General features: G+C 51.1%; 1 protein-coding gene across 2 annotated transcripts in view; it reads right to left on the bottom strand.

Moving 5' to 3' along the window:
• CLCN6 (chloride voltage-gated channel 6) overlaps window positions 1–26,387 on the bottom strand; it is a 33,068-nt gene that overhangs the window by 2,059 nt on the left and 4,622 nt on the right. The window contains exons 3-22 of one of the 2 annotated variants that reach the window (XM_047791831.1): window positions 22,920–22,985; window positions 22,500–22,565; window positions 20,156–20,222; window positions 17,391–17,497; window positions 16,348–16,474; window positions 15,407–15,474; window positions 13,775–13,833; window positions 12,838–12,970; window positions 11,150–11,263; window positions 10,710–10,876; window positions 10,062–10,188; window positions 6,628–6,754; window positions 6,241–6,394; window positions 5,929–6,088; window positions 5,736–5,842; window positions 4,544–4,730; window positions 3,607–3,764; window positions 3,291–3,447; window positions 1,668–1,775; window positions 1,460–1,585 (exon numbers count right to left, since the gene is read on the bottom strand). In XM_047791831.1, coding sequence (XP_047647787.1) covers window positions 1,460–1,585; window positions 1,668–1,775; window positions 3,291–3,447; window positions 3,607–3,764; window positions 4,544–4,730; window positions 5,736–5,842; window positions 5,929–6,088; window positions 6,241–6,394; window positions 6,628–6,754; window positions 10,062–10,188; window positions 10,710–10,876; window positions 11,150–11,263; window positions 12,838–12,970; window positions 13,775–13,833; window positions 15,407–15,474; window positions 16,348–16,474; window positions 17,391–17,497; window positions 20,156–20,222; window positions 22,500–22,565; window positions 22,920–22,985 — 2,385 coding nt within the window. Of the gene's footprint in view, window positions 1–1,459; window positions 1,586–1,667; window positions 1,776–3,290; window positions 3,448–3,606; window positions 3,765–4,543; window positions 4,731–5,735; window positions 5,843–5,928; window positions 6,089–6,240; window positions 6,395–6,627; window positions 6,755–10,061; window positions 10,189–10,709; window positions 10,877–11,149; window positions 11,264–12,837; window positions 12,971–13,774; window positions 13,834–15,406; window positions 15,475–16,347; window positions 16,475–17,390; window positions 17,498–20,155; window positions 20,223–22,499; window positions 22,566–22,919; window positions 22,986–26,387 lie in introns of those variants that run through there. The other variant, XR_007136467.1, reaches the window with a different exon arrangement.

Here is a 26,387-nt window from a genome sequence, read left to right as displayed (position 1 = left end):
GGACAGGATCTGATCCTAGAAGGACTGGGACAGTCCTGCCAACATGATCAGGACACTTACTTCAAAGGCTACCTGGTTTCTAGATGGAGTGGGACAGACCACTTGGGGTCACACGCTGGAGGCCAGTGGGACAAATTTAGCTGAGTCCCCATTGTGGCTCGGCAGGTTAAGAACCCGACTAGTATCCGTGAGGATGTGGGTTTGATCCCTGGCCTCGCTCAGTGGGTTAAGGATCCCATATTACCATGAGCTGTGGTGTAGGTCACAGATGTGGTCTGGATCCCACATCGCTGTGGCTGTGGTGTAGGCCAGTGGCTGCAGCTCTGATTCAACCCCTGGCCTGGGAATTTTCATATGCCACGGGTGCAGCCATAAAAAGCAAAAATAAGTAAATAAGCAAATGAATAAAATTTTAAAAACGGTGACCATGAAAGTGAAATTTTTACTGAATATCCCACAACAGGACAACTGAGTGACTGGATAATAGAATGCTATTGAAATGTTAAAATCTCCTAACTGAAAACTTTCTGCCATGGAAAACCACTTCCTACAAATTAATTGAGAAATTAGAATATTAAACACTATAAATAGGAATAGTGTTTCCATTAACGCTTGATATATACAATCTATTCCTAGATGCAGAGAAAAAAAACACACCTTGAAAAGTTAATGCGGCTACTTCTGTAGAGGTTTGGCATTTCTTTCTTTTTTTCCTTATCTATATTTTCATATCTTCCTACAATCAAACGTTTGTTTAGTAAGAAAAAGACAGAGGCATTCTTGTCGTAGCACAGAGGAAATGAATCTACTAGGAACCATGAGGTTGCGGGTTCGATCCCTAACCTCGCTCACTGGGTTAAGGATCTGGTGTTGCCGTGAGCTGTGGTGTAGGTTGCAGAAGTGGCTCAGATCCTGTGTTGTTGCTGTGGTTGTAGCAAAGGCCGGCAGAGGCAACTCTGATTTGACCCCTAGCCTGGGAACCTCCGTATGCTGCAGGTGCAGCCCTAAAAAGCAAAAAAACAAAATAAAAACAAAAAAAGAAAGAAAAAAAAATCATAGTGATAATTACTACTATTTTAGCACATGGGGAACGGACCCCTCCTCAAGGAGGCGCCACCAGGTCACGGGTGAAGAGGGACATTTTAGGATGGAGAGCCAGCCCTAAGCTTTTCTGGCCGACAGAAAGGAAGGCCAGTGCGACACCTGCTGGCCACACAGGAGAACACCCAGGAGGCAGAGCTACCCCAGTAGTCCCGCTCTCAACCCCGCTGCCCCTTGCTCTGGGTCGGGGAGCAGCAGGGCTGGGTTTAGGCTGAGAAGCCTCCCCATGGGACTCTGCTGCTTCCTCCTGGTGGGAAGCCTGCCTCCTGGACAGACAGCCTGGTGGTCAGAGGCTCCCTCCCAGAAGACGTGGCTGTAGGGACACAGGTTCTGTCCCCAGCCTGCACCTCGGACTCACCTCTCCCACTGCATTCACCACGGGCAAGTGCCGCAGGCCCATCGTCCGGAACAGGTTGAAAACTTGGGAGACGTGGGTGTTGGGGGAGACAGTGAAGGGTGCGGGGTTCATGTATGGGGTGACATCCTGCAGAGAAGACAACACAGGTGACCCGCGGACCGCGCAGCCGCCCTCGCCCAGCCCCGCCCCAGAGGGAAGCCCTTCTCACCACGATCATGCGCGGGTTCAGCAGGGTCAGGTCCAGGTCGTGGATGTCAGGGTACCGCGGGTAGTCCTCGGCCATCTCGGCGTAGGAGAGGCGCGGCTGGCTAGCGCTCTGCAACCGTAACCGAGACACTGTCCTTGCACTGAAGCTGGCAACTGGCAGGGTCCATGCAGAGTCCCCTCCCCCTCTAGGTCTGAGAGCCCGACAGGGCAGAGCAGGGGCCCGAACAGGTGCTCTGGAGTGAGACCTGGTCATCCAAAGTCAGTTCTCGGCCAATTCCTAGTTGTGTTCCCCTAGGCATGGCTCCTAATGTCTCTGAACTCGCCATCCAGCAGTAAAACGGCGGACGTTTATTCTAAAGTTTCAGTGAGAAGAGCAGTACCTGTGAGGGTTGACATGTGTCCCCCCAAAAGATGCCTGGGTCCTAACGCCTGCTACCTGGGCCCGCGGCCTCACTGCAAACAGGGCCTTGCTGGATGTAATCCAGTTAAGCTGAGCTTGTACTGGGCCCTAAGCCCCGTGACTGGTGTCCTTTGAGGAGAGGGCACAGGGAGGGCCGTGTGATGAGGGTCTGGACACGAGTGATGTGCCCACAGCGAGGAACACGAGGGCAGCTGGCACCCACACAAACAAGCAAGGTAAGGACCCTCCCCCAGAGAGAGCATGGCCCTGCGGACACCTGCATCTTGTCCGTGGCCTTGACTGTCAAAGAAAGTTTCTGTTGTTTGAAGCCACCTGCTCTGTGGTGAAATGACAGCCACAGGAAACTCACAGCAGCTTTGTTACTGCTCCCGCATCCCAAGCCTTCTGGATTTTCACTAGGCACCTGGGTTGCCACCACCAACTCTCAGGCTGGGCACAGCGACCACAAGTGCTGGTGTCACTGGCCTGCCCCAATCTTTGCCCCATTAACTCCCCGTGCACACAGCCTTGCCCGTCCACCACTGACCCTGTGCTCTCCCAGGCAGCTCTGGCCAGCTTCTGCACGCAGGCAGGGCCCTGTGGGGTCCGGCCCACGTCACGCTCCAGACAACTTTCACCCCGTTCCAACTGGAACTCCACCCATGGCCCTTCCTGTCCTGCCCACGTCAGCCTCTTCTGCAGGCCAGTCAGACTGAGTGACCTCAGGCTGGCCGCCCACGGGCAAGACCCAGACTAGGCCGGTCGTTTCGGACACTAGATCCCGGGGGGACTTTTCCAGTCTCCTCTTCGAAGCTCCAGCCAAAGGGGTGAAGTATGTCGCAGGTCCCTACAGGGACACTCTGAACACACCCTACCCAGCCCCACTATTGCTACAAAACCCCCAAAAGTGAAAAATGAAACTACAGGGGAATTAATGAGAACAGTCTTTTTTTGATGTAACATGTGACAAAGTTCACGCATGGCAGAGATTAAAGAGTAGAAATTATACTGAAAGCCTGCTGGTCAAAGGGACACTCGGCATCGGGGGCAGAGACGAAGGGGAGCAGCACCGGAGGGGACGTCACACCCACCTGGCGTCCCCCCCAGGGACCCTGCCTGCGCTGCGCTGTGGGACCGCACACACTGCTCGACAGTAGACGCAGGGACTGTTCCTGCCACCCCGAGCCTCCCAGAATCGCAGTGTGGACAGGAGTGGAGACTCACCGACTGGCTTTCAGAGTAACAAACTCCTCGGACGAGCAGGGTGACGAGCTGCGAGCGCAGGATCAGGCCATGGAAGGTCAGCGGGCGGAAGCGCTCCTCCATGGTCCAGTCTTCACTCGGGGACTGGTCAGGGTATAGGTTGGGGTAGGGAGTGTATCTGTTACACAAAAACCAGACGCTGCCTACGGCACCCTCAGCAGGATCGCGTCCCGTCCACGTCCCGGACCCCAGGGACCGCCCTGGGGGCGGGGGCTGAGCAGCCGGCCCTGCAGGCAGCGGGGGCAGGACCAGCGGCCGCGCTCCCTCCGTCCCTCACCTCCGCTCCAGCATCTGCTGCAGGAGGTCCTCCTTCTCGCCTGGATCCTCGGCCGTCACGTGCTCGTCGCACATGTTCCGCAGCTCGCTGGACGGGTAGGACTTCATGGACTGGCTCCGCCTGCGCTGCTCGCCGGCGCGGGTGAGGATGCTGGACTTCTGTGGGTGGGAGGGGCGCGATGGCAGATGGCTGGGCATGGCCGCACTCAGGTAAGGATTTGGAGGACGGCGAGGGTCAAGGCACAGGCCCGTGTCTGACCAAGAAATCCTCACGGTGGCTCAGAGGCTTGTGATTCAAAGGAACCTCTCAGAGCCCAAGGTTTTGGCCAGCCCAACACCTCCACTCCTTTGATTTGGGGACGGGATCTCCATTCTCCTATTTTTTTTTAAGGGCTGCACCCTCAGCATATGGAGGTTCCCAGGCTAGGGGTCCAATCAGAGCTACAGCTGCCGGCCCACACCACAGCCACAGCAACGCCAGATCCCAGCCGCGTCTGCAGCCTACTCCAGAGCTCACGGACTGAGCGAGGCCAGGGATCAAAGCCACATTCTCATAGATTCTAGTTGGGTTCATTAACACTGAACCATGAAGCGAACTCGGACTTGTTTCTTTCTTAAGTAGGTCCAAGTCCATTTCTGTTGCTGGCAACTCAGAACCCTCGCCGATACAACTCGCGCTGAATACTGAAGACCACTGACTGAAACAACACTCTATCCCCGTGCCTACTGGAGTTGGAACGAACACCGTCCGGATGGCCTCACAACCTCTCTACTCGCCTGTCGGTACTTGTTGTCACAAACAATGAGAAGAGTGTTGATTTCCACAGGAGCCAGGCAGGGCCAGCTCCTCTACGGGGTGCGACAGGCTGGGGATCAGCGCAAGCATCGAGGAACCACCTGTCCACCCCTCACCTCTCCGCTGGAGCTGCTTTCTTTACCTTGAACTTGATGTTGTTACTGATGAGCTGGTTGCCCTTCATGAACTCCTTCTCGTTGCCCCGGTTCTCCGTGACCACCGGGAAGGCGTGGTGGACCGTAGTGCGCAGGATGCTGACCAGAGACTGGATGCGGGTGTGCGGGTAGACGTAGGTCAGGTTGGGCTCCATGATGTCACTGGCTCGCAGTCTAGGGAGGGAGGGAAGCCGTCCAGCCTCACGACAGAGCCCACGGCACCCGGACAAGGGGTGACGGGGCTGCGCTGGATCTCCTGCACTGCCTGGGCCCCCGGCCCCTCTTCTGAACCATCTCTAGCGGATCCTTGAACGCAAGCGCTCCCTGGTACTTCCCCCACTTTGCACATGCCGTTCCCCATGCCTGGAACGCCCTTCCCCGCTTCGGCAGGTGGGTGGGCCAAGGCCCTCCGCTCAATGCAGATGTCCTCTCACCCGCTCGCCGGGTGCATGGGGTGTTGGCCAGCCCTCCTCAGGCCCCCAGAGTACATGCTATGAATGACCGCTGAACTGCTCCTTATACCGGAATTAACACAGTAATGTCTGAGTGTCCCTTGAGACCAGGGATGGCAACTGTCAGCCACAGGTCCCATCTGGTCACGCTCGCTCATTCACATCCTGCCCATGGCTGCTTCTGCACTATGACAGCAGAGCAGACTAGTTGTGACCGAGACCACGTGACCTGCGAAGCCAAAAAAACATTTACTATCTGGCCCTTTCCAGAAGGTGGCTGACCCCTACGTTAGACTCTAGGCGCCTTGCATGCTACCCAGCGCGGGAGGCCCCAACTATCCATGAGCCGACGGAGAGGCTGGCGATTCCACCCGAGTCACCACTGCTGACGGTACGACACCTCACCGGGCGCACATGAGGCAGCCGGCTCTGACTCACAGGGCTCAGACCCCTAATTTACACATTCGATCCTAACACCTATTTAGCCACAAGGCCACCCCGCCCGCCCCAGGCCCCAGCCACATGGGGCCGCTCCACTGTCCCGAACATGCCTGGGGACAGACGTGTTTGCTGTTGGAAGGACCTTCCTGCTGCTATTTACCATTTCACCTTCTTCCAACCCAGGACCTGAATTTCTGACTTTCTCTTCCCTACTTTATGGCAACACGCCCGGGCCCGAAAGCCGTAAACCCTGGAACTAGGACATGATGAGGCAGCACGGCCTTACTTGTCCATCTCCACCTCCGTCTCCCATTCCAGAAGCGGCACGCCTCTCAGGCCCACGTGGATATCGTAAATGCCCTTGTTGAAAAAGTCCCCGGTCCACTTGGCCACCTGAAATGCAAAGCGCAGCCTTGACGAGCAGTCACGGTGTCAGACCTGGCCCTGGACCTAGAAGAGGCCAGGAGGGGCGTGCTCACCATCAGGGTGATCATGATGGGAAGGCCGTAGGTGATCTCGTTGGTCGACTCGATCAGGATGACCGTGAGGCTGATGGTCATTCGGACGACCCCGCCCAAGAAAGCTGCGGCGCCAATCAGGGCAAAGGTCCCGGAGTAGATGTGACCCAGTCCAATGTAGCTGGTGAAGAAAGAAACCAAGAAAGTGGCTTAGGATCATACTGGAGGGGGACGGGTCACACACGTGCATATGCACGCAGGTGCCTGCTCTCACTCACACACACACACACACACACACACACACACACACACACACACACACACACAGAGTACCTTTTGAGGACATTGGCAACTAAACGTCCAAAAGCAGCTCCACACAGCAGAGAAGGCACAAAAAGGCCACTGGGAACAGAAATGCCGTAAGTCCAACACGCAAGCACGAAATAGAGGACGAAGAACAAGGCCAAAGTGATGGGGCTAAAAGTACCTGCAAAGCAAGAACAGACTGACAGAGTCTAAGACGGCTGCCTCGGCTCCCCGAGGTTCACCTGCAGTGCCAGAGGCAGAAACCCGAATCTTGTCTGGGTTGGGATTACAAATTAAAAGTCCTGTTCTCGCTCAGAACCAAGAGCAAGCCTGGCTACGTCTGAGGATCCACAGGAGGGGCAGAGGAATAATCATTTGCTTCCTGCCAAAAAACCCAATCCCCCAGAAACTCACCATCCTGGTGGAAGAGCTGGAGGATGGCCGACTCTTGGGGATTGAAAAAGAGTGTGGCCATGTCATTGTAGGTCTCGTTGGGACAAAAGAAGGTCTTGATACTTGAATTCACATCCTCTGATGTGACCTGAGGGGCAGGATCCAAAAGTTAATGTAAGGGCCCTTGACCAGGGCACGTGAGACTTCAAGGGGGATGCCTCCAGCTCGGTCCAAAGAGTCTGGCTTGCAAGCTCTACCCATAAATTAAACAGGCAGTTAAAAACAGATGGAGGAATTCCCGTCATGGCGCAGTGGAAACAAATCTGACTAGTATCCCTGAGGACGAAAGTTCGATTCCTGGCCTCGCTCAGTGGGTTAAGGATTTGGCGTTGCCGTGAACTGTGGTGTAGATCACAGACACGGCTTGAATCTGGTATTGCTGTGGCTGGGGTGTAGGCTAGTGGCTACAGCTCCAATTCAACCCCTAGCCTGAGAACTTCCAAATGCTGTGAGTGCAGCCCTAAAAAGACAAACAAAACAAAACAAAAATACCCAGATTAATACCCAAGAGCAGCCGACTATGACACTGTGCTCCTTGCACCTTGAGAATGAGAGAATTAGGAAGAGGGCGCTTGTTCATCCACATTCATAACAAAAATGTGACTGCAATTTTGATTCACCATAGGCCTGGCTCTGCTTCCTCTCCCAGCACCAATTCTGTGAGCAGTGCTGCTGGAAGTCCGGCCCGAGGGCACCAGGGACTGTGGAGGACGAGGTGAGGGACTGACAAGTGGCCGGAGTGGACAGGTGTCTGTGGAGGAGCATCCAGGGTACAGCTTGACCTAAAGCCCCAACATTATTCTGAATGGAAAACCCACGTACATGTGGCCTGTTGCGGACGCCGTGCTCCTGACGGCCTCCGCGACCTGGCTGAACAAAACCCCAGCTGGGAAAAGAGCTTTTCTCTCCGCGTTCCGGCCCTCCCGTTCTCCTCATCACTTTGGGGGAAGGCGAGAACCTGGCACTGCTGGACTCATCAGAGGCCTTTGTGTTCTGGCTGGTGATTTCCAAGAACACAGGGGGTGGACCTCGTACCTACCAGTGGACCAACAACTGGAGTGTTACTGCCAAGCTACCCAGGGAGATGACTGCTCCTGCATTCAATTCTCTCAGTGATGCTGGAAGGACGCCCTCATGTGAACACTGCTAACGGTACGAGGTGCTGGGCTTGTGTAACCCTACCAGCTGGGTCAAGGCTGCTCTAGGAAACAGGAGAGCGCCCCCTACTGGCAGCGCCTGGCAGGGAGTTGCTGGCAAAGGGGACGTGTAGGCAGAAGAGTGAAGGGTGGACAAGCCGAGAGGACCCCTGAAAAACAAACACGTGCGGTGTTCCCCAAACTACGTCTGCAGGACCCCCCATCCTGACGGGGCTCGGCAGAGTCCTGTGGTCAAACGCGGACAGAAGTATCACAGCGCCTGCTGGAAATCAGTGTCTGCAAAGAGCAGAGAACAGGTTCCATGATCAGATGGATTGGACTCTCTGGCTTCCACGATCTGGGGACCTTAGGAAAGGTTATTTCATTTTGCGAAGCTTCTGTTTCCTCATCTACGAAGTGGGAACAGCTCCTACCGTGTGCCTGTATTACCAGCTGAGGGGTCTTGGGCAAGATCCTGGTTTGCCTCAGTTTTCTCATCGGTAAAATGGGGGTGACACTGGCCAACGCGGCAGTGGTGAGGATCAAGTGGGGATGTGTGGGCAGGGCTGACGGAACACCTGGCAGCAACAAACATCCCAAACATTCATACCACTTCTTGGAATTTCTTTTTTTTTTTGTCTTTTTTTGTTGTTGTTGTTGTTGTTGTTGTTGTTGCTATTTCTTGGGCCGCTCCCGTGGCATATGGAGGTTCCTAGGCTAGGGGTTGAATCAGAGCTGTAGCCACCGGCCTACGCCAGAGCCACAGCAACGCGGGATCCGAGCCGCGTCTGCAACCTACACCACAGCTCACGGCAATGCCGGATCGTTAACCCACTGAGCAAGGGCAGGGACTGAACCCGCAACCTCATGGTTCCTAGTCGGATTCGTTAACCACTGCGCCACGACGGGAACTCCCCACTTCTTGGAATTTCAAAGGTCCTGGGAAGTCCTGTATTAAACCTACTTAGCTCTGGTTTACACACCTGACCATGGAACCTTTTTCCTCCCGCATCATGTGTATCAGTGGTCCTCAGAACACACTCAGGAAAAAACTGGTCTAGTAACAAGGTGGCCTTGGGGAACAGCTAGGAGCAGAGATCAACACACTTTTTTGCCTGTAAAGAACCAGATATTTTAGGCTTTGCAGGCCATATGCAGTCTCTGTCATATATTCTCCTACTGTTTTTTCTTTTTTCTTTCCAACCCTTTAAAAATGTAAAAACCATTCTTAGCTTGGGGGTTGAACAAAACCGAGCAGTTGCCAAGGGCCAGATTTGGCCCACAGGCTGCAATTTGCTGACCTCGGATCCTAGATGTTCACTGACTGCTCCCTTTGGCAGCCATTCAAGACCAAAGCCCCAGGGGGCTCGGAGCACCAAGTGGCAGAACCTCCAGCCTCCACTCTAGAGGCCAGCTCTCAGGCTCACTGGGTTGGACCGAAAAACACAAGGTAATGTAAGCTCCAATGTCTGCCTCTCTGACCCTGCTCTTCAGGGAAAAGTTGTAGAAAATAATGTATACTCTGGAGAAAGGAAAAGGAGAAACACAAAAAGGAAGTATGTCAGTAAATGATCTAAACCCAGCAGGAACCAGAAGATGCAGGAAGGGCCAAGACTACCATGTGCCCTGAGACAGGCACCCCTTCCTCCCAGGCCAGGCTGGTGGGCACATTTCGGGGGTGGAGGGGGCCGAAGAGCAAACTGAGGCTCAGAGGAGGAGCAGACAGTCAGCTTCCCGAGGGGCGGGGAGACGGGGTCGGGAGTTGGGGCGGGAGGGAGTGGAGTCTCCTCCGTGATGCCCAGGATTTTTTTTTCTTCTGCTTTTTAGGGCTGCACTTGTGGCTTATGTAAGTTCCCAGGCTAGGGGTCGAATCAGAGCTACAGCTGCTGGCCTACGCCATAGCCACAGCAACGCGGGATCCAGGCCACACCTGCGACCTACACCACAGCTCACGGCAACACCGGATCCCCACCCCAGTAAGTGAGGCCTGGGGTCAAACTCACGTCCTCATGGATACTAGTTGGGTTCGTTACCACTGAACCACAATGGGAACTCGACGCCCAGGATTGTTCACAAGAGAGAAAAAGTGGGGATCCGCTGCACATCCTCTGCCAGGTACAGACTACTACGAATCTCTCTCTCTCAGCAGTCTGATGATGCACGTGTGGAACAAGGACCCCAACACATCTACCAGCTCTAAACAGTGGCAGGTCCCACATTTCTGGTGTAGGATGAAGGCAGCGGCTGCACTGGGGTTACCTGGAGCTGGAAGGAGTCGTTGCCGACTTGCCCCGCCGAAGACATCTGTCGGCACTCTCCCAACACCATGGAGGCCACAAACACCACCACGGTGGTCACCAGGGACACCAAGAGGCTCTCCAAGACCCTAGGGGCAACGCACAGTGTTACCGTGGAGGAAAGGTCACCAGGTCTTGGGGACTCAAAAACGGCCTACCCCCACCGGCCCTTCCCCCAAGAGCTGGCCCAGCAGCCCCGGGCAGTCAGCGCTTGTGCGGAACTCATCAGCCACTGGCTGCGGCCGGCAACGGGTACGTGAAACGTGACGAGCCAGTAACACGGGCTGCTGCGGCCACACCGTCTCCCTCCGAGGAAGGGCAGGGCCTTCCGTTGAAGGGCTAGGCAGGAGGCTCATGAGAGCTCCGCCCTTGGCGGGGCCAGGGCTGCCTCACCAGGCATCCTAGCGGCCAAGTCCAGAGAGGCGGGGGCCAGCCGGCTGCTCGGATACAAATTAAGCTCGGCCTCGGCCTTTCGGCCGGTCTGAGAATCTCAGGCAAGGACATGACATCGAAGCTGGTTGGGAAAGCGGAGTTCATTCCTCGGGAGAGACGGCCCAGTCCACACGGGGCTCGGGAGCCGCGGCAGGCGGGGGAGGCACTGCATGGGTACCTGACGAGCTTAGGTTTCGGGTGCACGTTTCGCATGCGGTACTTTGCAAGCCTCTTGTTCAGACAGTTGAATGTGGCTCCCAGGAGGCCCCCAGTGACCCCCATCACGACGAAGAACCCCAAGTCCATAGCTGTCCAGAGATGACATTTTTTATCAGAGTCAGAGCACTGAGAGAAGGGGCAAGGGAGGGAGAGAGAAAAACCAGAATGCCCATGAGAACAGGAAGGGACAGGAGCCGAGAGACAGAGACAAGAGGCCAGGCCGCCTGCTCTCTACTGGAGCCGGCACAGCGCTGGAAGCGGCCCTGGTGAGCAGAGGCTTGCGGGAGACCCGAGAGGGGGACAGGCACCTACCCTTCCGACTGCTGCTCCCTGGTACTTGACTTAGGAGCAATTTTCACGGGTCAAGAAAGAAATTCTGGGGGCAAGGACAACACATACCTTAAACTCGCCGAAGTTCAGCAATCCGGGGAGCTGGAAGGAACCCCAACTTCCAAACTGAATCCCAGAACGAAAGAAGTTGAGAGTGAAGGTGGCAGACATGGAACAAAAGAGCTAGAGGACAGGGGACAAAAACAAGAACATTTCTGCGTTAGGTTTTTCAGCCACCGTACGCAGCTGCTTGATGTGGGATCTCCGTTTGCAGACCAGGGGTTGAACTGGGGCCACAGTGGTGAAGGAGCGGAGTCCTGACCACTAGGCCACTGGGGAGCTCCCACTAGAACACTGAAGAGTGACAAGCCCTGCTCTCTGCCAGACACGTCCCCGTAAACCTGCTGCTCCAAGGAGAGACCTGCAAACCCTGGGCCTGGGAACCATGGCAGCAAGTACACCTCAAGGGGGAGGAGCTGGAAAGCAGGCTGCAAGAAGTTTGCATTCAGGCAGCCTATTTTTTAGTTTATTTACTTGTTTTTATGGCCTCACCCACAGCATATGGAGGTTCCCGGGTCAGGGACTGAATCTGAGCCACAGCTGCGGCAATGCCAGATCCTTTAACCCACTGGGCGGGGCCAGGAGTTGAATCTGTGCCTCTGCAGAGACCTGAGCCGCTGCAGTCAGATTCTTAACCTCTCGTGGTTTCAGAATTCCCAGAGACCCTACCGTGAAGGACTACTCGATTTATAGCCTATTACACACCAGACCCTGGGCCAAACCAGGAAGAGTAAGGACCAGGAAGAGTGCTCCCTGAGGGAGGAGAAGGGGCTCGCGTGTGGCTCTGCTGCCACCTGCCTCAGGACCACGGCCGGCCCACGGTTCAGGGGCCATGGTTCGTCTGGAGAGGATAACAGCCTGACAGGACAGGAAGGGGATCACCAGGGGAGGGACACAAAGTCCACGGTCTGGAGTTCCTGCCGTGGTGCCGTGGAAACGAATCCAACTAGGAACCATGAGGTGGTGGGTTCGATCCCTGGCCTCACTCAGTGGGTTAAGGATCCAGCGTTGCCATGAGCTGTGGTGTAAGTCGCAGGCATGGCTCGGATCCAGCGTTGCTGTGGCTGAGGTGTGGGCCGACAGCCGTGAGTTTCCAATACTGCAAATTCTCTTGGTCTCATCAAAACTACTGGTTAACTGAAACTAAGGACTAGGAGTTCCTGTCGTGGCTCAGTGGAAATGAATCTGATGAGCATCCATGAGGACATCCATGAGGACACAGGTTTGATCCCTGGCCTTGCTCAGTCCCTGGCCTTGCTCAGTGTGTTAAGGATCTGGTGTTGCAGGGAGCTGTCATGTAGGCTGGATCCCGCGTTGCTGTGGCTGTGGCGTAGGCCAGCGGCTGTAGTTCCTAGCCTGGGAACCTCCATATGCCACAGGTGCGGCCCTAAAAAGTCAAAAACAAACAAACAACCCAAAAAACTAAGGACTAAACTGTTCCTTTTATCACTGTGAAATGTCCTTCATTTTAACAACGCCCTCCCCCAGACTCAAAGTCCCCTTTAACTTTAATAAACTCCTCCCCAGCCCTATTTTGGTCAGTGTTTGCGTGATATCCCTTTCCAGCTCCTTTTATTTTCAGATATTTATACTGTATATAAAATATGTCTCTTAAAACCAGTGAAAGTGGGGGAAAAACCACCAGTAACCGCAAGGACCAGGAGATACCCAGTTGAACGTTGGGGGTGTGGCCTCACCACTTTCCACGTGAGCCCCTGGTTCCAGAAGGACGAGCCCTCCTCCAGACTGAACAAGGTACCCCCAATGGGGGCCCCGAAAGCTGCAGCGACTCCCGCGGCTGCCCCTGCTGACACAAAGTCCCGCTTGTCCCTGAGGAGAGAGAGGGTTTGTGTAGCTGAGAAACAGCTCTCGGGCTGCAAAAGGCAGTTTTTCACTCTCTCATGCAGCAACGTTTTAGCATCCACAGACCCACGAACAGTCAGGGCTCGTGAAGGGCAGGTCTCTGCGGAGGCGGACACGGTTCACCTACGACCCAAACGCCCTCCCCGCTGGAGCCCCAGCAGGAGCACAGGCTCCCTGACATTGGTAGATTCTAGATGCTCCAGAAAGCCCAGCGCCAGAGAAAATGTGCAAGTGTGGCCGCTGGCAGAGGGGCAGGCGACAGTGCCCACAGGAACACCGACCCCAGGAACACTGAGGTGGGAAGGGAGACCACAACTCCGACCCTGGGCCCCTGACCCAGGCCCCTGACCCTGGGCCTTGCTGGTGTGCATGTAACCCATGCAAACCCCTCAGGGTGAAGGGTACCCCAAAGGGACCCTCCAACCCCGAGAGGCGGCTGACCAAGCCAACAAACTCCATTCTTGATAACAAGTTCGAGGACTTTTTTGGTCATGTGTATATTCTTGGACCATGTTCTTCATTGTCCGAGATGCTTCTAGGCCCTATGTTATGACAAATAGAGAAGCCACTGGGTCTGCTTGGCCCTCGTGCTCCTTATTTTCAGAAGAATAATTCAAAGCCCATCTCCTGCTTCCTGTGGGTCGGGTTTCGTGTACCGCCTGCTCCGCAGGAGAGGCCGTGAGCCGGGCGAGAGCAAGGGTAGGGTCTGAGAGGCAGCAAATGAACACCTTGTTGTTTCCAAAAAAAACCCCATTCCTAACCTTCCCATACCTGTCACTTCGGAAATAGGGGAAGTTAAACTGGATCTTCCGCAGGGAGATGCTCTGAAACTGGAACGAGAGAAAACTGAGTCAGGGGGTCAGAGCTGAGGAGTCTGCAGCGCCGGGAGTCACTGTGCCTGAGGGCACTTGGGCAGCACACTGCAAGGAGTCAAGGACAGCGACTGGAAAACGAGAAGTGACTTTACGAAGGCCCTTCTTTTTTCTTCTTTTGGCAGTGCCTGCAGCATGTAGAAATTCCCGGGCCAGTGATGAAACCCACGCCACAGCTGTAACCAGAGCCACAGCAGTGATAACACCAGATCCTTAACCCACTGAGCCACCAGGGAACTCCAGGGGAGGCAGTTCTTTTTCTGCCCCCAATTTCTAGGCTCTTCAGAAATTGCATTTGGGGAGTTCCCATTTTGGCTCAGTGGTAACAAACCCAGTTAGTATCCATGAGGATGCATGCAGGTTCGATCCCTGGCCTCACTCAGTGGGTTAAGGATCTGGTGTTGTTGTGAGCTGTGGAGTAGGTTGCAGTGTGGCTTGGATTCCGTGTGGCTGTGGCTGTGGTGTGGGCCGGCAGCTGCAGCTCTGATTTGACCCCTAGCTTGGGAACTTCTGTATGTTGCAGGTGCAACTCTAAAAAGACAAAAAAGAAAAAAAAAAGAAAGAAATTGCATTGTGTACACAGTTAACAAGTCAGAAAGAAAACGAGGAAACAGCTGAGCAAAGGGTTGGGAGGAACCAAAAGCTGCTGCAGAAGATAATGTGAGCTCTGCTTGGGGCAGTCGCAGAGGAAGGGCCAGGAGGGCCAACTTTCCAACGGCTCGACAAAATCTCGGGCTGCTGCCCTGTCCAAGCTGGGCCTCCTTCCTCCTCTTAGCTCACTTCCGGGAGGCGGGTGCTGGATGTGGACCAGATGAGGCAGGAATGAGAGAGATCAAAAGATGGCCTCCACTCCTTTGCTCACAATCACAGGGAGGGAGGAAACTCCCTGCTCCTAGATCATGAGATGCGAATGTCAGTAAGTGACAGTTTACAAGGAGCTGAGACCTCTCAACGTGGAACAGCCCAGGAGAATGGGAGTCAGGGAGCCCGAGCCTCAGCTCCTCATCAAAGGATGACGCTGAGCAGGACAACGAAACCCTCAAGGTGGCTCTGAAGAAAGGAATTGGTATAGGGACCGGCTGGCGGAGACAGCAGCTGACAAAGAACAGCCATCACCCTCCTGCTGCCTCCAGCAGTACCAGCACAGACTGTGCCTGAAACCATCTCAGCCAAGGCTTCCAGCCTCTTGGGATCTGGCAGCCCTAAGATGCTCCACAAACGACCTTGGGCGGAGGTGCCCGGCAAAGGCTGTGGGAGCAGCAGGTGACTTCCGATTGAGCAGACTTCCTCTACATCCCACGTCTGCTCCTGGGACTCCGTAGGACCTCGTTAAAACCTCAAGGTACCAGCTACCTGCTCTCCAGGGAAAGAGACCACATCATTTTCATATCAGCCCAAACTGACACGTCAGATTCCAAAGCCATATTAGGTTGCTCCCAACAGATTTTTTCCCAAATTCAACCACAGACGAGCCCCTAACTAGGAGCCCCACTCTGAGGGACACCCCCACTTCCCTCCCGTCAACCCTTACCTGCGGGAGGCCAGCGCCCACCACCGACCCACTGTGGATCATTGGGCCTTCCTTCCCCACAAAGAGCCCTGGGAACAGGTGGAAAAGGGGAGACCATGAGTCAGCACAGAACAGTTCGGGTCAGGAGGTCTCTGTCACACTGACCCTTCTCTCGACAACTGTAAAACAGAGATGATCAAGTGACTTTATAAGAGAAAGAGTGAGGAGATGCCCATCAAATAATCTTGAAAATCTAAATTGGGGGTCAGCACGCCATGCCCTGTGGCCCAAGATAGGCTTGCTGCCTGTTTCTGCACTGCTTGAGAGCTCAGAATGGTTTTTACATTTTCACATGGATACATTTAATAAGTGATTATATAAGTTTAAGTTAATGGCTCCTATTTTGCCTCCTGGCCCACAAAGCCTAAAATATTTACTACCTGGCATTTTACACAAAAAGCCTGCTGACTTTGCTAAAAGCCAACTCCACAAACCAACTAGACTTCAAAACTCAATGGCGTGTTGCTCAGATATCTCTGAATGGTAACTTATTAACAGCGTCTGCATTTTAAAAATAACCTATCAATAAAAGGTACAGAGATCTGCTTGAAGGCGAGGCTTCAGATCCACATCCAGCTCGTGTACACACATAACGCTTCCTGTCATCTTCGCCCCTTGGATGCCTGAGGGATAAAAGTCAGGAAGACCCACCAGCATCACATGTGGTCGTTTACACGTGGAGTCTAAAAAAGGACGCGATGAGCTGCTTTGCACCACAGATACTGACTCACAGACTTTGAAAAACTTACGGTTTCCAAAGGAGACACACTGGAGGGTGGGGGGACGCCCTGGGGGTTTGGGATGGAAATGCTATAATTTTGTTGTGATGATCATTGTACAACTATAAATATAGCAAAATTCATTGAGTAATAACAACAAAAAGTCAGAAAGACCCTCCTTACCTCCAGCCACACTGAACAGCACTCCAAAGACTTTGCAGAGCAGGGTCCGCAGACGGACGATTCCCGGCACCTTCACACCATTCAGGTAGCATTTGATCTCGGGTATCCCAGAACCTGCAGCCACTGGCTGATGGGGAGAGCAGGTGCAGCCACAACTCAGAATCCACCAGCTCCACGGCTCACCCTGGACAGCCCCTCTAAGAGGATGAACTGAGCTTCTTCAGCAGCAGCAGCAGCAGCAACGCCCGGTGGGCCCATTAAACCAGATGCTGCCCGCCCCCCGGGGTTCCTGCCTCAGGAGGTCTGATGCATTCCTAACACATTCCCAGTGATTCACATCACCTGGGGGCCTTTCAATCATCAGAGCAGGCACTTCACTTCCTGAGATTCTCGCCTCTTTCCTCTGGGCAGTCATTTTTAGTTATTTTAAAGGTTTTTGAAGTTTAATGTATTTAAGTTTGAAGTATTTTAAAGTTATTTGAAGTCATTTTTAGAATTCGCCAGGTATTTCTGATGTGCTGCCAAGGTTGAGAACTGCCCTCCTAATCTCGATTTTTTCCTCTATAATCTCACCAGAGGCTGAGACCTTGACTTTCAGAAACATCTCTAAGGGAACGAGAGGCTGCTTGTTCCACAGGAATCGATATATATATATAGATTCATATATACATACATGTACATATAGTCTTTTTAGGGCCGCACCTGCGGCATATGGAGGTTCCCAGGCTAGGGGTCAAATCGGAGCTGTAGCCACAGGCCTATACCGCAGTCACAGCAACGTGGGATCCGAGCCACGTATGTTACCTATACCACAGCCCATGGCAACCCTGGAGCCTTAACCCACTGACTGAGACCAGAGATTGAACCTGCATCCTCATGGATGCTAGTAGGTTCATTAACTGGTGAGCCACGACGGGAACTCCAGGAATCTGTTCTAATATGTTTAATTCAGTTTCCTGACACTTGGGAAATGGAGATGGAGAAAAGTGAGCGCCGGAATCCCAAACCTCATAAGCAAGAAGACAACCCCCACACTGACTCACCTCGATTAGAACAAGAAGGCTGGCGAAGAAGACAAAGGTCAAGTTGAAACCCATGAGTTCAAGGAGGGACAGGGCGAGGCAGCCTTTCTGGCTGCATTCCTCCACCGCTACAGACACTGGGTTAAGGAAAAACGTGTCCGCCACGGGGAAGGTTGTGCCATCACCTTTTCTCTTCTGCAGCATGGTGGCTGCTTACTGCACATCTTTCTGTCCCTGTAGATAAACTTTATAAAAAACCCCAGCTGCCTGAGATGTCTCCTAGAGTAGGAACCATTTTATGTATATATGTACATATTTATATTTTTAAGGCCACACCTGCAGCATACGCAAGTTCCCAGGCTAGGGGTCCACTCAGAGCTGCAGCTGCCGGCCTACACCACAGCCACAGCAACTCGGGATCCACTTACACCACAGCTCATGGCAACGCTGGATCTTTAACCCACTGAGAGGGTCCAGAGATCGAACCCACTTCCTCATGGATACTAGTCGGGTTCATTATTGCTGAGCCACAACAGGAACCCCAAGGAATCATTTTTAAATGATGAAATACTTCAAACGTTATAAGAAATAACGTACAAACACCTGTACTCCCCATAGTGCACACTTTAATAAATCTCAGTGTTGCATCATATTTGCTCCAAGTATTTTTTTTTTTTTGGCTTGTCTTTTTAGGGCTGCACCTGAGGCATGTGGAGGTTCCCAGGCTAGGGGTCCAATCAGAGCTGTTGCTGCCGGCCTATACCACAGCCACAGCCACACCGGATCCTGAACCCACTGAGCGAGGCCAGGCATGGAACCCACGTCATCATGGATGCTAGTTGGGTTTGTTCACCACTGAGCCACAACGGGAACTCCCGAGTTTTGTTGTTGTTGTTGTTGTTAATGAAAACATTAGATACCACTAACAACACAACAAAACCCTTTGTGTTTCCCTCTCTCCCCTGGAAGAAACCACTGACTGGAAAGGATCACGCATCCTCGCCCGAGTGTTTCCATTTGCATCCACGCTGTTCTATGTGTTTCTGAAATTAAAACAACAGCAGAGCCTTTCATGCATGGTCTACAATGTTCTTTTGTCTCTCCCTTAACACGTTCTGAGCATCAGCCAGGTTGATACAACACCTCTGGTTCATTTACTTTAACTTCCGCGTAAAATTATATCATATGAACATCGATTTTCGCATCCTCCCTTGTGGTGTGACTTCCACCTTTCGCAGTCACAGAGCTGCTGCAGTCACCATCTCTGAGCACGTCTGAGGGCTGCTTCCAGGACAGAAATTCCAGAGTCAGGAAGGCGTACCGGCCTATGTATTTAACTTGCATTTCCCTGCTGGTATGAAGGCGGCTCTTTTCCATAGGTTTACTGACTGGCTAATGTTTCCCCCCGAGAACTGCCTGATCACATCCTTTGCTCAGTTTTCTTTGAGGATGTTTAGTCTTTTTTCTTTCTCTTTCTTTTTTTTTTTTTTGTCTTTTTGCTATTTCTTTGGGCCACTCCCGCGGCATATGGAGGTTCCCAGGCTAGGGGTCGAATCGGAGGTGTAGCCACTGGCCTACGCCAGAGCCACAGCAACGAGGGATCCAAGCCGCGTCTGCAACCTACACCACAGCTTACGGCAACGCTGGATCCTTTAACCCACTGAGCAAGGGCAGGGACCGAACCCGCAACCTCATGGTTCCTAGTAGGATTTGTTAACCACTGCGCCATGACGGGAACTCCTAGTCTTTTTTCTTATTGAGATGCAGTTCTCCTTATATCCTGGATACGAATTATTTCTCTGTTAGATGCACAGGGAATAACACTTTGCTTTTCGGTTTCTTTATGGTGTTTTATTGTTGTTTGTGGTTTTGTTTTTTTGTAAAAACAGAATATTTACTTCAAGGCAGTCGAGTTTATCGACCCTCCCCTTCCCGCCGTGCCTTCTGGAGTCCTATGGAAGCACTCCTTACTCTTTGACCTGACAGCGCCTCTTCACATGTTGCTTCCCCCGTTTACGTCTTCGGCCCGTCTGGAATTAATTTATACTCCAAGGCAGGAAGCTAAATTTGCATTTTTCCAGATGTCCCATCATCTTTTATTAACCCACCCTTTCTCACTGATGTCTGACACTAGCTCTGCAATCCACAGCATCCCTCTCCATGCATGAGCCAGCTTCCGGTTCTCTATTATCTCCCACTGGACTAACTGGGTGTTCCTGCACAAACATGATTCTGTTTCAATTACTGTATCTTTTTTTTTTTTTTTTCCCTTGGTTACACTCATGGCATATGGAAGCTCCCAGGCCAGGGACTGAATCCGAATGGGAGCAGCAATGCCAGATCCTTAACCTGCTGCACCACAGTGGGAACTCCTCAATAACTATATCTTAAATCACCTAAGTCTTGACCTCTCATACGGCCAGTCTCAATTTGCTGTTCACAACTGCCTTGGCTACTTTGGGCTCTTTGCTACGCAAATTTAAGAAGAGAATTTCCAAGTCTAGGAACAACCCTATTGGAGGTTTCATTGGAACCACACTGAATTTATAAATTAGGCAAAAGAGGTATCTGGGCTTTGTGTCTTACGAACCATGACTATGAGTGCATCTCTGTTTATTAAAGAAAGTCCTTCCCTTGTGTTCTTTGACGATAATGAAATACCTGAAACCCGAATGGCGAATAAATAGCTCTTCGGAGATCATATTTACTGGTAAGCTCATTTCTGCACAGGAAAGCAGACTGCAAGTGCTGACATCCGGGAACACCGAGAACCGTGAAAAGGATACAGGCCTGCACCACTCCGAACTTGAGCTGGGTGAAGAGGCGCGCAAAGAAGTCCACGAAGAGACCCACCTGTGAAAAGCAAGCCAGCCCCCAGGTGTCCCCCGGAGCACTGCCTCCCCCTCCCCGCCTGTTCTGCCTGGCCACACGCTCCCGAGTTACCAACAGACCGTGTGTGAATGGGCTTTCCTGAGTCGCCCTGGCTACAGAAGGGCCCCACCTAAGCACGGCCCCTCTAAGGACAAAAGCGGGTGTGCAGCTAAGCTGACAGGAGGAGGATAAACACGAAGACGGGAAAGGATGCCAGAAGAAATCTGAGACCAGGGAAGACAGCTGATGACTAGAGAGGCACAGTACAGAGATGTGTGAGGACCTGCTCCACTCTTTCCAAGGGCAATTTCAAAAGCAGAATTCCAAACACGTTTTCAGTGATGCTGAGCTGGATAAGCAGAGGAGCTTAGATTTCTTTAAAAGACAACATTCACTTGGGTGTAGCATACAGCTTTTGCATATCTGTTACTATTTTATATTTCCTAAGTCACAATTTTGAGTTATAACCATCTTATAGCCAACGGTTAGCCTGGCAAATAAGAAAATAAGAGAAAACCACTCCTATTCCACTATTCCACTCTCAGAAGCCCAAGCTCTGGACTTAAAGATTTCTGATTTTGTGGATTCAGGATCAAATGCTTTGTGCCTTTAACTCTGGCCTTGCCTCAGGCCAATGCCCAGAGGCCTTTAAATATTGAAACAATAAATGATGACAGATAAGAAAGCCAGCAGCAAGAAGAGCTGGCTGCTACGTTATGAAGGCAGGTCTGCCTTCCTAGAAGGTGAGGGTGCTCTGTAAAGTTGCTGGTACTGATAAATGGCAGCTCCAAGGAGTCGGATGGGAAAGTAGCAGGCAAACCGACAGCAGACGGCTAGTGACAATACTTAGTAGGGGGAACTCTGCAACCAGAAACCTATCGAGCAAAACACACTCTGAAATTTCAATAAAACAATGACATCAACCCCAGCTGCCCCCACAATGGTATCAGAATGTTACAGAGGCCTCCCACCTGCCATTAATCTTAACTAGTAAGATGTTCCGTGACCTCTGAATACACTACAATAAAAATCTGACAAGTTCCGTGAAAATAAAAATTGTGGTCAGCCCTTATGGGCCATGTTACATTTAAATATATGTTTATATTTAATGGGTAGATCATGGAGAATGAAGCTGGAGACCTGTGGTTAGTTCTCAAGAAAGGTGGTATAAAGGGGCTACCGCTGAAGGATACATACAAACTCTGGGATGGACTGCTGTTTCTATCCCCTGTGCCCCCCAGTTCCTATGCTGAAATTCTACCGCACGATAGGACGGTGTTAGGAGGTGGGGCCTCTGGGAGGCAATTAGGCCATGAGAGTGGAGCCCTTGTGAAGAGGATTAGTGCCCTACAGAGATCCCAGAGAGCTCCCTCACCCCTCCGGCCGTGTGAGGACACAGCAAAAAGGTGCCCACCTGTGAACCAGGAATTGGGCCCTCATCAGACATGGAATCTGTTGGCACGTGGTCGTGGACTTCCACACTCCAGAACTGTGAGAAATAAGTGTCTGAGGTCTAAGCCTCCCAGTCCGTGGTGTTTCTGTTACAGGGGTCTGAATGCACTAAGACAACGCCCTTTTCTAACACTGCACTGATAGAAAGTCAGACTTGACACGTGTCATTCAGACTGGCTGCTAACTCTTCCAGCTTCTCTTCTCCAGGTTTAGGCGTGGGGAGTCAGCAGTTACGGTCCCCAACTGCCGCTACGACAATCTTTGGCCATGTGTCTTAATCTCCTCCTGCCTGCGGTTTCATCTGTGAACGCACTGACCCAGAACCCTGTGCATTCAAGCAGAGGCCACTACCTCCTAGGCAAAACGAGCAACCTGCAGGGAAGGTGGGTAGCATGATGGGATCATGGTGTCCTGTTTACTGGCACGCTGTGCTCGAGGAAAGGGCATCGTGGCCACAGTCTTGTTCCCATTACTTTGCTTTTTCCCGACAGAGTGGCCTCAACATCCACTGAGCACTCTCCCCACCCCCTCTGCCACCTATCTGATGGGACAGCACCCAAAGGGACAGGCTTGACCAAGGCTTGGAGTGCTCTAAAGGGCATCAGAGTTGCAAGGCTCACTTTCATTTCATCAAGTGAAAGCAAGTGTGAAAAAGTGTCAGGATTATTAATTAAAAAAAAAAACACAAAGGAACAAGGAAGAGGCAATCTCTGTTATAATGACAAATGACTTAACGTGCCCAGCTGAAGCTTGCCCCCTGACCCCCTCCACCCGCTGGCCCGCCATCTCCCCGAGCCACCTGCTCACCAGCCCAGTGGAGACTCCAATGGCAAACACCATCATCCACTTCACCGCCTCATACCTGCGACCTTTCTGTTCACAAAGGAAAAGGGTGACTCAATTGACCACGGGGGTAGGTTGGCAACAGGGAAGGAAAACATGTTGGCTAACCGGGTTTAGATCCCATCCCATATGGACAGAAGCCTGGTGATAATGGGTGGCATGGCAGGTGCCGTGCAGCATGCAAGAATGAAAAACACGAAGGGGCTGGGCCAGGCGCAGTGACCGTGGGTACGGCTGGCAGGATGAGGACTGAGGAATCCATGCAGGTAGCTCGGGAAAAGGGTTAAGAGGCCAAGGGGGTAAAGAAACTTACTGGAGTATTTAGAACAGAAAATGAAGCTGTCATAAGGCCTAGTTAGCCCCAAGAGATCAATAGGGACTCACCTTATTATCCATGGTCTCCAAAACTTCCAGGTAAGGGTCATTGATACAGCGATCATAATCCAAACTCTGAAAGAGGGACATGTGGGTTGAAAAAAAAAAAAAATCACAACCAGAAAGGAAGAATTACCAAAACCCAGAAGGGGATAAAACTCCTGATTCTTGCCACTCAGAGGGCAGATGGGGCAGAGCAGCACCCGAGAAGAGCTTGTTAGAAACACAGAATCGCAGACCCCTGAGACCTGCAGTATTGAAGTCTGTACTTTCTTTACAGGGATGTTTCAGCAGTACTGCTTTAGGTGCATAATTCATGCTTTAGGAAGTTTTAAGTTACATACTTTAAAATGGCATGTTTTTGCCACACATTAAAAGACCTTCAACTATCACTAGTGTTACCCAACTTACTCCATTAAATGAATAAAAGCTTCAGGAACCAGAACCAAATCAACTTAGAAAGTCTGATTTATTTATTTATTTGTCTTTTTTTTAAGGGCTGCACCTGCGGCACATGGAAGGTCCCAGGCTAGGGGTCGAATCTGAGCTGTAGCCTCCCACCTACGCCTATGCCACAGCCAACACCAGATCCAATCAAAGTCTGTGACCTACCCGCAGCTCACAGCAATGCAGGGTCCTTAACCCACTAAGCAGGGCCAGGGATCAAACCTGCATCCTCGTGGGTGCTAGTCAGATTCATTTCCGCTGAGCCATGACGGGCACTCCCAATTTATTTATTCACAGTTTTTAAAGCACAGTTGATTTAGAAAGTCTAATTTTAATTTTCTTCTGTAGTAAATATCTATGAAAAAGAGATTAGTCATGAGCCAAACATGGAGACTATATAAAAAACTTTCAGTTTGTGTTGGGAAGAGGCAGATTCAGCCCAGCTCCGAAAACAGCTCCTTAAACTTCACAGAACACAGAACACAGCTCTTCTGCAAACAATGTGCAGGTGTGCCAGAGACATTTGGAGAAACAATTCAAAGGAAGTTATTTTATTTTTGCATCCTGCGTGAGAAGCAAAGGCACCAAAGGAAAACAGCCTGCCATGTGCTCTCTCTCCCTATGATCTGTTGCTACCTACACGTCAGTGAGTGAACAAGCTGGACACTGGCCCAGTGGCCACACTCCCAGGCAGGGGCTCACAGTCAGCCAAACACAGGTGTGACACGTGACAATTTATTCCATTTACATGACTACCCAAAGTCCAAATTCCTCTTTTAAAAAGGTCCTAGAGTCTCAACAAGTGACTGATCAAATCAAGCATCACCCAACTGCGGAAGACTATGCAGCCAGGTCTACGTAGACAGAGGTGGAAAATGTGAGAAAATTGAGTAAAAACAGCGAGATGCAAAATAAAGGCAGATGCAGAATAAAATGTATATGATCCTATCTTGATTAAACAAAATTGAGATTATTTGTACGTCAGTATACAATGCAAAACATCTGAGAAAACTGCTATCAGTGGTTATCTCGGAGGTGATGTTTTAGAAGATATTCACATCTGGATCTTGGTTAAAATTCTCACAGCAAATATCATGCATTTTTTATAACAAAAAATTGCTTTTCTGATTACAAAAAAAAAAATCAGTACACAATATTTCCGCTGGGAAACTAGACCAATCCATGAATGATTAAATACATATGTAGGAGTTCCCGTCGTGGCGCAGTGGAAAGGAATTCAACTAGGATCCATGGGGTTGTAGGTTTGATCCCTGGCCTCACTCAGTGGGCTAAGGATCAGGCGTTGCCATGAGCTATGGTGTAGATAACAGACTCAGCTTGGATCCGCCCTTGCTGTGGCTGTGGTGTAGGCTGGCAGCTGTAGCTCCTATTTGCCCCCTAGCCTGGGAACCTCCATATGCCACGGGTGCAGCCCTGGAAAGCAAAATAAATAAACAAACAAACACATACATAATGAATATTTATATGCATGTGCACACATGTATTCTGCACACATACAAATGTACAGCTGACCCTCGAACAATGCAGTGGTTATAGGAAGTGACTTCTCAGCAGCTGAGAACCTGCACTTCACTATTTCTGCCTCAAAAATGAAGGAATTGATAAATGACTCATCCAAGGGCAAGAAGGGGAAATTGTCTGGAGAGCATCAGGATTCAAACTCTAGTTCTTCTGATTCTATATACTGTAATCTCTAAGAGAACACAAACCTCCCGCCCCCCCTTAATTTAAAAATCTGTAAAGTGAAAATATAGGCACTATATTCATGGGAAAAAAATCTGCATAGAAGTGGAACTGCGCAGTTTAAACCCGTGTTTTTCAAGGGTCAACTCTATGTATACCCACACACACGTATATATCTTTTAATCAATTAAATGACATCACATTTTAGGAACAAACAGGGGAAAAAATTAACACGTTGAAAAATATGATGATCTTTCATACCAAATATGTATAAAAATTACCAACCAATTATTTGCTTGATGGTTCTAATAAGGGTATGGCTCCATAAACATATAAAAGGTTTGCTGGAGTTCCCATTGTGACTCAGCAGTAACAAACTCAAGTAGTATCCATCCTTGGCCCCGCTCAGTGTTACCGATCTGGTGTTACCGTGGGCTGTGGTGTAGGCTGCAGACGTGGCTTCAATCTGGTGTTGCTATGGCTGTGGTGTAGGCCAGCGACTACAGCTCTGATTCAACCCTGAGCCTGGGAACTTCATATGCCGCGGGTGTGGCCTTAAAAATTAAAATTAAAAAAATAAAAGGTTTGTTGATGTCCAGAATGAGCAAAGGTATTGAGATAGGAAGCAAATTAGTGGCTGCCCACAGTTAGGGGCAAGAGGAACAGGCCATGACTACTAACAGGTGTATGGTTTCTTCCTGGGGAATGACAATGTCCTGAAATCGATTTGATGATGGTTGCACAACTCTGTGAATATACTGACACTGTACACTTTATTATTTATTTTTTTCCATTTTTGGTCACCCCACGGCATATGAAGTTCCCGGGCCAAGGATTAGATCCGAGCCACAGTCAAGATTTAAGCCACAGCTGCCAAATCCTTAACCCACTGTGCCTGGGCGGGGATTGAACCTGCGTCCCAGGGTTCCCAAGACACCACTGTTCCTGTCGCGCCACAGCAGGAACTCCAAAAAAGTGTACACTTTAAATGGGTAAACTGTATAGAATGTGAATTACAGTTCAATAAAGCTGTTAAGAGGAAGATTTAGTAACAGTTACCCCCCAAAAAGACCAATCATTTCTCTTAAAAAAAAACAAAAAAAAAAAATACTAGCTGAAAGTTTGACACTTGGTAAACAAGTACCAATGAACTATATGATCTGTTATTAAAAGCAGGTATTGTTGGACTTCCCATGTGGCACAGCTGGTTAAGGATCCGGTGTTGCCACTGCAGTGGCTCAGGTCACTGTTGTGGTGCAGGTTTGATCCCTGGCCTGGGAACTTCAGCATGTTGAAGGTGTGGCCAAAAAAATAAATAAATAAAAA

This window comes from Phacochoerus africanus, chromosome 8, assembly GCF_016906955.1.
Source record: "Phacochoerus africanus isolate WHEZ1 chromosome 8, ROS_Pafr_v1, whole genome shotgun sequence".
In the NCBI taxonomy this organism is placed as follows: Eukaryota; Metazoa; Chordata; class Mammalia; order Artiodactyla; family Suidae; genus Phacochoerus; species Phacochoerus africanus.
The sequence above is the reverse complement of the archived record's forward strand: the minus strand, read 5'-3'. Positions and strand labels throughout refer to the sequence as shown.